Source organism: Protopterus annectens, chromosome 8.part1, assembly GCF_019279795.1.
Source record: "Protopterus annectens isolate FY-2018-M chromosome 8.part1, PAN1.0, whole genome shotgun sequence".
Classification (NCBI taxonomy): Eukaryota; Metazoa; Chordata; order Ceratodontiformes; family Protopteridae; genus Protopterus; species Protopterus annectens.
Genome location: NC_056742.1, coordinates 543,201,717 through 543,215,290, shown reverse-complemented (window position 1 = coordinate 543,215,290; position 13,574 = coordinate 543,201,717). Strand labels below are relative to the sequence as shown.

General features: G+C 37.1%; 1 protein-coding gene across 1 annotated transcript in view; it reads right to left on the bottom strand.

Annotated features, from left to right (window-relative positions):
• Nucleotides 1-13,574, bottom strand: part of CRISPLD2 (cysteine rich secretory protein LCCL domain containing 2) — a 561,942-nt gene that overhangs the window by 249,170 nt on the left and 299,198 nt on the right. The window contains exon 5 of the mRNA XM_044082062.1: nt 11,439-11,554. Coding sequence (XP_043937997.1) covers nt 11,439-11,554 — 116 coding nt within the window. The remainder of the gene's footprint in view (nt 1-11,438; nt 11,555-13,574) is intronic.

Genomic DNA, 13,574 nt, shown 5'->3' with positions numbered 1-13,574 from the left:
TCCCTTACCAAAAAAGAATGGACTGCTCTCTATGTGTGAAAAGGAAACAGCTATTGTAGTTTGGGGTCTTCTTCATGAGTGAGGGTACAGGAGAATGGGATATTAACCAAAAGATGCACCTAGTGGTGTCTGTAGTGCAGGTGTTGTGCCAGACTCTGGCAGTGAACAACATATAAATCATAGGAGGGATGTCTTGGTTTACTATTCAGCCTATGTCCCTATCCTTACCCATGGTCTCAGTCTCTTAGTAGTCACCAGCATGATTATATCATTGATGTAAGTGTCAAAAATAGTTTTTTTCCCCCAAGGTTATGGCACTCACTTTCCTTAATAATGTGCAGATCCAGCAAAGCAGCAGGAGGATATTAGAGTGCAGCCGTTGTTCCTCTGGGGTGGGACAAGCCAGCTAACGTAGTTTGGTTACCCAATGAGGATGCCACCAAGGCATTTCCTATGGAAGGTCTAACAGGCACAGCTCATGCAAAGGTGACCCCCCCACCTAGGTGCATCCATAGCTGGGCTTACCTCACAATGCCTGAGGAACTCACAGGATGAGTTGTGGTCCATTTCTGAGTTCAAGAAAATCTAGTCTTCTTGGCTTGTTACCATAATGTCTCTTATCAGAACAAGTAGTTTAGATAATGGATAGATGGATGGGTGGATGGATAAATGGATGGTTGGGTCGATGGACGAATGATCATACTAATGCAGCTACAGCTAAACATTATACTACTAGGCAGTTCCTACTTCTACCTCTTTAACAAAAGGATAAATGAGAATAAGAATAAAACATTATCTGGGCCCAGTTAAGGTGTGAACCTGTAACCATCTAGTATGAAGAATGCAGCTCTGACAGCATCATAATGACTTAATTATTAACTACCTTCACTGTAGAGAGCTGTAGTATCATTAAATCAGTTTCACTTAGCCATGATGTACAGTACAGTGACTGCCACTTATGTTAAACCATCTGTGACATAGTTATGCACTTGGAAGGATCACTAGTTCAATCTAATTCACTTGGGTAGGAAGAATATTTTTCTGTGTAGCAACATGTACCTTCTTCTTTCAGCTTTTCCCAGTTAGGGATCACCACAGCGGATCACCTGTCTGCTCATGATTGGCAGTGGAGTTTTACGGTGTCAAGTTGCCAGCCCGGTGCCCAACCTTCCACATAAGGCACACACACACACACACTCATGTCTAGAGCCAATTTAGAGTGTCCAATCCACCTACAGCATGTCTTTGGGATGTGGCAGGAAACCGGAACACCTGGAGGAAACCCACGCGACCACAGGGAGGACATGCAGACTCTGCACAGAAGGCACCCCAGCTGAGAATCAAACCGGAGAACCTCTTGCTGTGAGGAGGCAACGCTAACTGCTGCACCACCGTGGCCACCCCTGTGTAGCAACATGTAACTATGAGTGTGAAATATGAACATGTGCATGCATGCGCATGCATGCACACACACACACACACACACACACACACACACATGGATAATCAGAAACACATAGCACACTATGTAATCCTATTTCTGACAATATTGCTCACTGCACTACGAGGAAGAGATTCAAAGACTGCTGTAGCAGCACAAAGGTATGAAGCCTCCATCAAGTAGCACTTCAGAGGTCTGTTGTATAACACCACATGCAAATGTGGCAGTCCAGGAGTGTGGCTAATATAATTAGCCATGCGCTCTGATCCTGAGATTAACACTGGTAAAAAAATAGCACACTGCAGTTATTCAAAACACGTTCTACCTCTTACATTTTGTGGCACAGCAGTAGGGACTGAAAGTGCTATTTTACAGCAGTGTAGACTCATTATCTATTGCTGTAGCGAGGTAGTTAGAGCCTCAGATAAGTACTGCAAGGCTGTGTGTGTGTGTGTGTGTGTGTGTGTGTGTGTGTGTGTGTGCGTGTGTGTGCGTGTGTGTGTGTGTGTGTGTGTGTGTGTGTGTGTGTGTGTGTTTGTATATGTGTGTGTGTGTGTGTGTGTGTGTGTGTGTGTGTGTGTGTGTGTGTGTGTGTGTGTGTGTGTGTGTGTGTGTGTGTGTGTGTGTGTGTGTGCGTGTGTATGTGTGTTTATGTGTGTGTGTGTGCGTGTGTGTATATGTGTGTGTTTTTATGAGTCTGTGTGTGTGTGTGTTTGTGTATGTGTGTATATATGTGTTTATGTGTGTGTGTGTGTGTGTATATGTGTGTGTTTTTATGAGTCTGTGTGTGTATGTGTGTATATGTATGTGTTTTTATGTGCGCGCGTGTGTGTGTATATGTATATGTGTGTATATGTATGTTTTTATGTGCGTGGGCATGTGCACGTGTGTGTGTGTGTGTGTGTGTGTGTGTGTGTGTGTGTGTGTGTGTGTGTGTATGTATGAGTGTGTACATGTGTGTGTGTTTGTCTCTCTGGAGGTGCCTTGCAACAGCATTGCATTGACTGGTAGAGAACAGCAACTGCATTAGATGTTTGATTTAGTGATATACAAGTGAGACAGCTTACATGTCTCTGAATCACTACAGCAGCATACAGTTAACCTTTCTAAATACTGGCACACACACACACACACACACAGATGTCATATACCTCAAGTAAGGCTGTGATACAGGTGCTGCTCAGAAGGTACTTTAACAATACAGGCATGTGCCCCATGGTACTTTTTCAAGGAAGTAGCTAAAAATCATCAAAAATGTTACTGCAGTATCACATGCTACTACACTGTCATGGCTGATGTTACTGCAGTATCACATGCCACTACACTGTCATGGCTGATGTTACTGCAGTATCACATGCCACTACACTGTCATGGCTGATGTTACTGCAGTATCACATGCCACTACACTGTCATGGCTGATGTTACTGCAGTATCACATGCCACTACACTGTCATGGCTGATGTTACTGCAGTATCACATCCACTACACTGTCATGGCGGATGTTACTGCAGCATCACATCCACTACACTGTCATGGTTGATGTTACTGCAGTATCACATGCCACTACACTGTCATGGCTGATGTTACTGCAGTATCACATGCCACCACACTGTCATGGCTGATGTTACTGCAATATCACATGCCACTACACTGTCATGGCTGATGTTACTGCAGTATCACGTCCACTACACTGTCATGGCTGCAGAATCCAGGATTCTTTCCCAAGGGTTGGGTGTCAACTTTGTATACAATGGGGAGAGTGGAAATTTCACTCAAGACATGTTGTGCTAGTGGATATGGTTTTCAATTGAAGTTACCCTAAAATGGCCAGAGAAAAATTGGTGGGGCTGCCTTTGTAAATATATAATACCATGGCAAGCTTAAAATATTTAGGAACAACTTTACAGCTAATTAAATTACTGCTTTCCTCATACCAGTCAGTCATTTACAGCATAAACTGTTATAATTAGCTTTTGTTCTTACAAAATGGTTGATTCGAGCTGAATGGTGATGAGAAAAGAGTCATCAGACAACATTCATTTTTACCTGGAAGTAATAAGTGCCATATGTTGATGGAAATTAGTTAAGTGCCATATGATATTGGAATTTTGTTAAGTGCCATATGTTCTTGGATATTTGTTAAGTGCCATATTTTATTGCATATCGGTGTCTTTCTGTTGTCTAGTATTATCTGCAAAGCAAAGTAATACCTTGAAAACATGCACATTGTTCTCAGTACTTTGCCTTCTTTATGTTCCAAATGCAATAAGTAATCATTTCCAAAGGTTTATTCCCTTTCATCTGCATACCTATTACTTTAGGCCAGTTACAGGGTTTCCTCAACCCAGGAATGCTAATAAGAACAACATAGCCTCTTCAATCAGTATTCTAAAATGTTGCTGTAGTATGAATTATTCCTGTAGAAATATGAAAAAAAAAACATTAACCAGTGTTCTCTGAATTTAGTCAAACTCATACCAACAACTGACAAAGATCTCATTGCAGCTCTACAGGTAGGCAACAGGTATATTTTTATTAGACATGTGTAAACTGATGGACAAGGGAGACCAGGTGACACAATTAACTATAATATCTTAACCTAGTTAGAAGTCTGCCAGTGTGTGACCAGACAGGTGAGAGACAAAAGTATGTGCCTGTGCGTGGTTTACTAATGACACCAACCAAAGAAACAGGTACACCAAGTGATGAGCAATGACTGACAACTCAAATTCTGTACATTTTCAGCAGGTGATAGTGCCAGACATTCTCCTGATATATATCACTTCTGTTCCTCTGTCATAATAACAGTGAAGTACTTCCAAGGACAGAGTATGGATGACAGTAACACCTAATTACATCATTTGCTGTGACTCAGGACTGCAAATATTACTGAAAACAGAAATAGTGCTCTCCTGTATAAAGTGAACAGTGGCTCACCTGCCACCTATAAAGTATACCACTGCCAACTGTGGCCAGATGGGCTGGATAGTGGCTCACTTGCCACCTATAAAGTATGCTACTGCCAACTGTGGCCAGATAGGCTGGATAGTGGCACACTTACCACCTAAGAAGCATGCCAGTGCCAAGTGTGGCCAGATGGGCTGGATAGAAAAGTATGCCACAGCCAACTGTGGCCAGATGGGCTGGATAGAAGAGTACCTCATTCTTTATACTTTATGCCAATAAGTACTTTTTTGATGTGCAATCAGCATGAGCTGTGTCCCTCACCATGGTAACACAATATTTTACTTTACTACAGCACTCATTCACCATGTGATGCAAGAGCAACATTTCAGACTCTGCATTTTAATGTGATCATTAAAATGACACTGTAGTTTGATATTTCAGTGCCAAAAAAATGGTACACCAAATCTGCATATAGATCAAAGATGTTTGTAGTAGGTAGATTATATTTATCAACTGTAAATATAAGCAGAATAAAAGATCTCTGGATCCCACAGTCTATCTCATGTGCATCACACAGAGGCTGAGCTAGAAAAGCAGATTAGTGAAGTCCAGAAATCAACTAACATCAAACAGATAGTTATGAATGTAGTGAAGTCCATTTTATAAGAAGAATGCAAACATTTTCATGTCTGCATGAATATATCTCACCAGATTTTAGAAATCCACTGAAGTCATTCATGCATTCATTCATTCATTCATTCATTCATTCATTCATTCATTCATTTATTCATTCATTTTCTGATATACACTTTATTCTTTTCAGTGTCATAGGAAAGTTGAAGTTTATCCCAGCAGTTAGTGCGCTAAACAGAGAAACAAATCCTGGATACAATGCCAGTCTATCATAGGATGCTCATACATATACACACACACACACACACACACACACACACACACACACACACACACACACACAATTTGGATCACAAATTCACCTATGGCATGTCTTAGGGATATAAAAAATCACTACGAATCAAACAGCAAAAATTCCAAGATGAACGATCCAAAAGCCCAGCAAAGCTATAATACACCTCTTTATTTTCCGACTCAGCAATGAGAAATATTCCAAACCACACAAATAAAAACACATCCAAAAGGAGGATTAAGCGCTTTCATCCACTGTATCGTGGACTTCCTCAGAATCAAATATACTAATTGAATGATTAATTTTATAGCCTTTTTGGCGCCAACTTGTTATTAAATTTAAAGATATATTCTTCGTACTTTTTCAAAGCAAGTTACTTTGCTGTAACATTTCATAATTCCAGCATTACATAAGTGTGCAGTGAAACCCAATCCAGGATTACCTATATTATATTTTTTAATAGATAATATATATTGTTACTTGATTTCACATAGAATAGGTTAAATGATATTATATTAATGAATGTTTTTACATATTAATGCATTTATATATTCATTCAATATTATACATTATTATTTTTATATAGATAATATTTTATTATATCATACCGTATATATATTTACATATTTATACACATGATTTTATACATTTGCACTTTTGCTTTCAGCCCATACACATGGTAATATATAAAAATAATGGAATTTTATACGCCTGGTTTAAACATATTATATTATATTATATCATATTATATTATATTATGTCTTATTGTATTTCGATGTTTTAAATTTTATATTCATTATAAGGTTGATAGAACATTATTCAAAGGCATTTTTAAAATATTTATTTTAATATAGGTAATCCTGGATTGGGTTTCACTGCACACTTATGTAATGCTGGAATTATGAAATGTTACAGCAAAGTAACTTGTTTTGAAAAAGTACGAAGAATATATCTTTAAATTTAATAACAAGTTGGCGCCAAAAAGGCTATAAAATTAATCATTCAGTTAGTATATTTGATTCTGAGGAAGTCCACAATACAGTGGATGAAAGCGCTTAATCCTCCTTTTGGATGTGTTTTTATTTGTGTGGTTTGGATTGTTTCTCATTGCTGAGTCGGAAAATAAAGAGGTGTATTATAGCTTTGCTGGGCTTTTGGATCGTTCTTCTTGGAATATTTGCTGTTTGATTCATAGTGATTTTTTATTTGCTTTTGGTTCGTTGTCATGGATATCCAAGGGGAACCTACCACTGGGAAGCGTACACCTGACAGCAGTGACGAAATCAGTGAGTTGCGAACTGAGGTATCGTCATTGAAAGGGGAAGTTACACGTTTGCTTGAGCTTATGTCCCAGATGGAGCCAAAACGGACTGGCTTAAGTTACACACAAGGGTTAGGGGAACTCTCTAGCTCAAGTGATGCTGACTTTGAAATCCCGAACGCTCTGCGTTCGGTTTGTTCTAACAAACAACAGAGCAAAGGTATAGATTTACGCAATAAGACGCAGGACAACAGCAAGTTAACGGAAAGGGATTTTACATTTGACTTCTCCTTGTATAATTTCGATGATGAATCCAAACGCACTGGTACAAAGCCGAAGCGAGTGATGGCAGGTAAAACGTTTTCTTCTGCCATTACTAGTAGCACGAACATTACTACTAAAACAATACAACAAAGCTCTAGTCCTAGAGCTAATATATCAGGGATTAAAGACATTGGTAATAACAATTGTAATAATGGTACAAGAGGACAATTGGATGATTTTTTGGCAGTAGATATATGTTTTGAAAATGCTAAGAGCAGTGAAACTACAGGTAAAATGGGCGTTGAATACAATCAAGGAACATTAAAGCAAAATATATATGTTTTGGGTAAATATATAGGTATTATAAGAGGCATTAAAATAGATAATGCCTATTTGAATAAATGCATAACTATGAACATTGTCCCTAAAGGACTAAGATTAAGAAACCAATGGGCATTGAACTAAATGATAGTAATTGTAAAGAATTTGAGAACTTGTTAAATCGTTTTTGTATCGATTATATGAAATTACTAGTGAAAAATAATAATGAGAAGTTATGCAAATATATTGAAATGGCAGAGTCACTGAATAAAAATATAATTGAAGATTTAGTATTTGATCAATGGGAGAATCTATATCATAAACAGTTTTTGGAAGCGGATAAGAAAGCTAATAGTATTGTGGAAAGAAAAGGCAAAAAAATAGAGAGGGACATGAGAGAATATAAGGAAGGAAAGGTTTACGAGTGGAATTTAGTTAATCAACAAAAAAGTCACAAATTTGAAACAAAATCTTATAACAGGAACTACAATAGTAATAATAACATTCATAGGGAATCTTATACTAATTATGCAAATCAGGATTTTCAGGGGGCAAGGATCAAGATATGGAAAAATTTCCACAGAGAAATTGGACATGGAGAGGGAACAGGCGAAGTGGAGGACAGAATCATTGGAACAATCAGAATTGGAGACAATGACGATGGTAGAGAAGGGTATGGCATTAAGTACAAATTATAAGGCAAGTGAAGAGTATCAATCAATTTATGAGGGGGAAACGCAGGTTAAACCTGTTGTGCATCAAAACAATGGATTCAATATATTTAATTATACTGATTTAACAATCGGAAAATAATTTTTTTCCCTTTTCTCAAAAGGTTTGAAATATGTACCCAATATGAATTTTAGGGTTGTTGACAGTATAATTGATACTAAAAAATATACTAGAAAATTAAATTTAGCTATATATTTTAAAGACGGTGTTAGAGAGAAAGAAAGCAGTGAACTAAAGAAAAAAAGTACTTTTATGCCACCTTCACACCCACAAGTCTCGCTTTTTGAAAAATTAATTTTAAGAGATTTATATATGTTAAAAAATAAAACAAGGGGAGTTGGAAATTACAACAATTTAAAAGAAGAAGAGGTATTATTACTAAAACAACTCATGAATGACAGGACAGTAAGGATTATGAAGCCAGACAAGGGTGGAGGCATTGTATTATTTTACAATAATGTATACGTTAGTAAAATGTTTAACATATTAGTTGATTCAGACAATTATGATAACATCTCAATAAATCAGATCAACATAGGATACAGACAAGTTAACATGTATTTAGAAGATATGCTAATTAATGAAAGAATTAACATTGACTTGTACAATTTTATGAAAGTGGATTACCCCGTCATAACAACTATAGTTGGAGTGCCTAAAATACATAAAAATATACGTGACCCACCCTTCAGACCTATCATATCAGGTAGTCGCTCCAAGACATTCCCTATGGGGCAGGTTATTGATAAATGGCTAAAACACATATACACAAGGGTCCCCCATATAATAAAAGACTCCTGGACATTTTTGGGCTTATTAACAAAAGATATTTGGAAAAAGGAGTTGATTTACGTGACTATAGACGTAACAGATTTATTTTCTTGTATCCCTAAGGAACAGGGAATGCAAAGTTTTAGTAACAGCATTTATGAGTATTCCACTCTTGATTGGGAGAAAAGTAAGGTGATATTGGAACTAATGAGCATTATATTGGACCACAACTACATTTATTACGAGGGAGAATATTATAGGCAAATTAGAGGAGTAGCCATGGGGGCAGCTTGCGCCCGATATTCGCTAACCTAGTCCTTTTGGATTGGGAAAAAGAAAATGTATTTAAAAGCAAATATTATAAATATATCAAATTACATACAAGATTCTTAGACGATATATTTATTTTATGGGAAGGACATGAAAAGATCTTGGAAGAATTTGTAGAATATTTGAATAAAACAAGTCCCTTCCTGAAATTCACTTACAATTATAGTAGAATAGGAATTCCATATCTAGACACCTTTGTGTCTAGTACTCATGATGGCTTCTCTTCTTGTATTTATAGAAAAAAACACATTCTCAAACAATTATTTAGAATATACGAGCTTTCACCCCTTGAAGATGAAAAAGAGTATCTTCAAGGGGCAATGCATTCGAGCTGCACGAATGACTTCTAAGGAAAATGAAATGATAGAGGAAATGGACTACATTAGTAAATTATTTATAGATAGGGGCTACCCTGAACATTTAATAAAAGAAGTCAAAACGTATGTAATTGAACAGTGGGGGATTAAATATTTCCCCGTTTTGGGCCGTCCATGCCTTAATAAAACAACAATACAGAATGAAGATAATGGATATAATAGGGCATGTATAATATATTATACCCCACAGATAAATTATATTAAAGAGATGATAAAGAAATACTGGAATATATCTTTTAACGACACTGAATTTAGGGAAGCGTTGGGTGAGACATCTATTTTTGCATATAAAATGGGAATGAATTTGAAGTCCCTACTTGAAAGGAATACAGGTCAGTTTAGGGACAATCTGAACAACCGAGGAACTAGAAAATGTGGAAGCTGCCAGTATTGTAAAGTCATTAATGAAGATGTAAATATGGTCCTGGATAATATAAACAGGACTAAAGTAACTTTTGTAAGTGGCAATTGCAATACTACAAATATTGTTTACTTAGCTAAATGTCAACAATGCAGCTGTTATTATATTGGTAAAACTGAGCGAAAATTTGGAAGGAGAATTTATGAACATTTATACGCAGTTAAAAAGAATGATAGCAGCAATGCTTTAAGTCGACATATACAAGAGACAGACAATAGTCATTTTTTTCAAGTTTGCAATTTTAGAACGAGTGAATTTTAATATTAGAGGAGGTAATCCTAAGGCCTATATAGCAGTTAGAGAGGCAAAATGGCAAATACTCACTGACGCTTCCACAAAACCAGGATTAAATGAACATATATCGTTAAGACCATTTTTAGCTTAAAGTCTTTTCACACTTGTTCATGTTTCATTATGTTTTATTATGTTTTATTATGATATTGAATGTTCCACATAAAATGGGACATGAGTGATATGTTATTCAAACTCTGCCGTAAACTACATCATACTCTATCTTATGAATTATTTAATACAAATTATTTAATACATTTTATATAATTTTCATATATTACAATACATTTCTACTTACATTATACATTTTTTCATGTCTCTACATTTTACATATTTTTATTATTTAATATTTTAATAGGCATATATTTTTTAATAGATAATATATATTGTTACTCGATTTCACATAGAATAGGTTAAATGATATTATATTAATGAATGTTCTTACATATTAATGCATTTATATATTCATTCAATATTGTACATTATTATTTTTATATAGATAATATTTTATTATATCATACTGTATATATATTTACATATTTATACACATGATTTTATACATTTGCACTTTTGCTTTCAGCCCATACACATGGTAATATATAAAAATAATAGAATTTTACACGCCTGGTTTAAACATATTATATTATGTCTTATTGTATTTCGATGTTTTAAATTTTATATTCATTATAAGGTTGATAGAACATTATTCAAAGGCATTTTTAAAATATTTATTTTAAAATATTTATTTTAATATAGGTAATCCTGGATTGGGTTTCACTGCACACTTATGTAATGCTGGAATTATGAAATGTTACAGCAAGGTAACTTGTTTTGAAAAAGTACGAAGAATATATCTTTAAATTTAATAACAAGTCGGCGCCAAAAAAGGCTATAAAATTAATCATTCAATTAGTATATTTGATTCTGAGGAAGTCCACGATACAGTGGATGAAAGAGCTTAATCCTCCTTTTGGATGTGTTTTTATTTGTGTGGTTTGGATTGTTTCTCATTGCTGAGTCGGAAAATAAAGAGGTGTATTATAGCTTCGCTGGGCTTTTGGATCGTTCTTCATGTCTTAGGGATATGGGAGGAAACCAAGGCACCTGGCATAAACACATGCAGACACAGGAAGACTCTGCAGCTTTTGCTCAAAGTGAACACCACGCTGATATCAGCAGGTGTCATTATGTTTGAAGTCTGCACAAAGTGGTACAAACAGCTCAGAATTACAAACGCTATCTAACTACTCTCTTGGTTTGGTTGATCACCCATTTTCTGTCACCCCGATCTGAAATGATAAAGCATCCCTTCTCTTCAGCTGTCATCAACAACATTCATCATAATGTAATGCTCTGTATTACAATGTTCCCAGTTAAAAAGTGAGTCTGTTCCTTACTTTGGCGAGTAGTTACATACAAAGTAGACAGCATTACGCCAAATCTCTCCCCAGACGTTCATTGTGTCGCACACATGTACCGCACAGCCAACCTTGTTAGTAGTGGCCCACACTATCTGAAAACAAAACAAAAAAATAACACAAAAGTTATGAAGATATGTCATAAATGTCATAAAAAGTCCTAATTTATCACACTTGGCAGAAAATGTTCTGAATCAGGACATCCAGTATGACAGGTGCAACATCAGAATTCTAGTCATTCTCTTTGCTACACATATTTAACAACATTTTGGAATAGCATATTTACCGAAAAGCATTGGCAGTTTACTTGCTTCCAATATGGCTCCACAAAGGGAAGAAACTGATGATTGCATCCAAATGTTAATAAATGCCATACTTACTGTATCAGGTCAATTTCTTAAAACAAGTTATCAGTTTGCTGACCTGGCCAGACCTTTGACATGGCAAATCATAACTGTCTCTTTAGCATTTACTCATTCTATGTAAAACTTCAGACATCATTTAATGGAACAAAAAACATCATATATGTCCCAAGGTTCTATTCTATAACTGTCCAATATATGAGGATTCTATCCCGGTAGCTCTTCTCACCTTGTAGGCTACACTGTGCTTAGATGACATTGTGGCCAAGAGGTCAGCACCAGATCAAAGTACAATGTCTGCACAATTTATCATAGGTCCATGGGTGATTAGTAGGCTATTGACCCCAGGGGGGCTTTTTAAGCCTAAGCATGCTTTAGAAGATGGGAATTAAACTATGTACCTTGTATTTCCAAGGTAAACACTTTAACCATTATGCTGACTCCCATTCTACTGGAGAACTTTCTAAAACACACAGTATGAAAATTAAAAAAAGTGAAACACAGTATTGTGCTTTAACATTCAGATATAGTACTGGGGTTTAGGGGTTTAACACCTAAGCCATAACACTGGAGTTACACATCGTCACTCGGTGTTTCACTGGTGGAGTGGATCTTGCGTTATACCTTTTCTCACTGTTTCCTTTATAAGCAACTGCTCTCTCCAAAGCAAAAAACACAGCATCCATGGGACCTGATGGTGTCCCTGGCTGTGTGCTCCACGAACTCAACAAGGAATTAAACCCACAGCTAGGACAGCTGTTTAATCATAGTCTCACCTCTGGATCATGCCCAGGGGTGGCGCACTGCAACTGTGGTCCCACTTCACAAAGGCGGTGCCTCCACCGACCCTGGAAATTACCGGCCCATTAGCTTGACAAGCCTTATCTGCAAAGCCATGGAGAGGATCATAATGGACCTCATAAATAAAGACATAGGAATTTGCAGACTTTGGATCCAACCCAGTTTGGCTTTGTCAAAGGCAGATCATGCCTTTTAAACTTGGTTGACTTTTTCAAAACAGTCACCAAAGCCATTGATGAGGGAAAGGCAGTCCATACAGCCTACCTCGATCTGGCGAGGCCGATACAATACCCCACTCGGGTATCATTGAAAAACTCATCAGCTTAAATGTTAACCCATACATCACAAGATGGGTTGCAAACTGGCTGAGTGACAGAACCCACAGGGTCAGAGTTGCTGGCGCCATGTCAGACTCAAAGCCTGTCACAAGTGGTGTCCCACAGGGCTCAGTCCTGGGCCCACTCTTGTTTGGCATCTACTTTTCTGAAGTACAAGCAAACACAGGAGGGTTATGGCTGACAAAGTTTGCAGATGACTGCAAACTGGCCATAGTCGAAAACACATCTGACACAGATATCCTTCAGAAGGGTCTCACAGAGACGGATAGCTGGTGCCAGAGCCATGGCCTAAAGTTAAATGCCAAAAAATGCATAATCATACCCTTTGGGAAAAACAAGGTTACCCCTAGCTACCATATAGGTGGCAATCCACTGAGCACAGAAGAAGTTATCAGGGACCTGGGGACCCAGGTTGACAGTAGCCTGTCATTCGACACCCATGTAGCTAAAGTAGTTAGGAAGACCTTCTACATTGCCCACCTTATCATGAAGGGATTCACATCTAGATCAAGGGAGGTCATAGTCTCCCTATACTCATCACTCATCAGACCAATGATTGAGTACAATGCCCCATTTGGAATGTATCTGACCCAACACTTGCAGCAGCTGGAGAG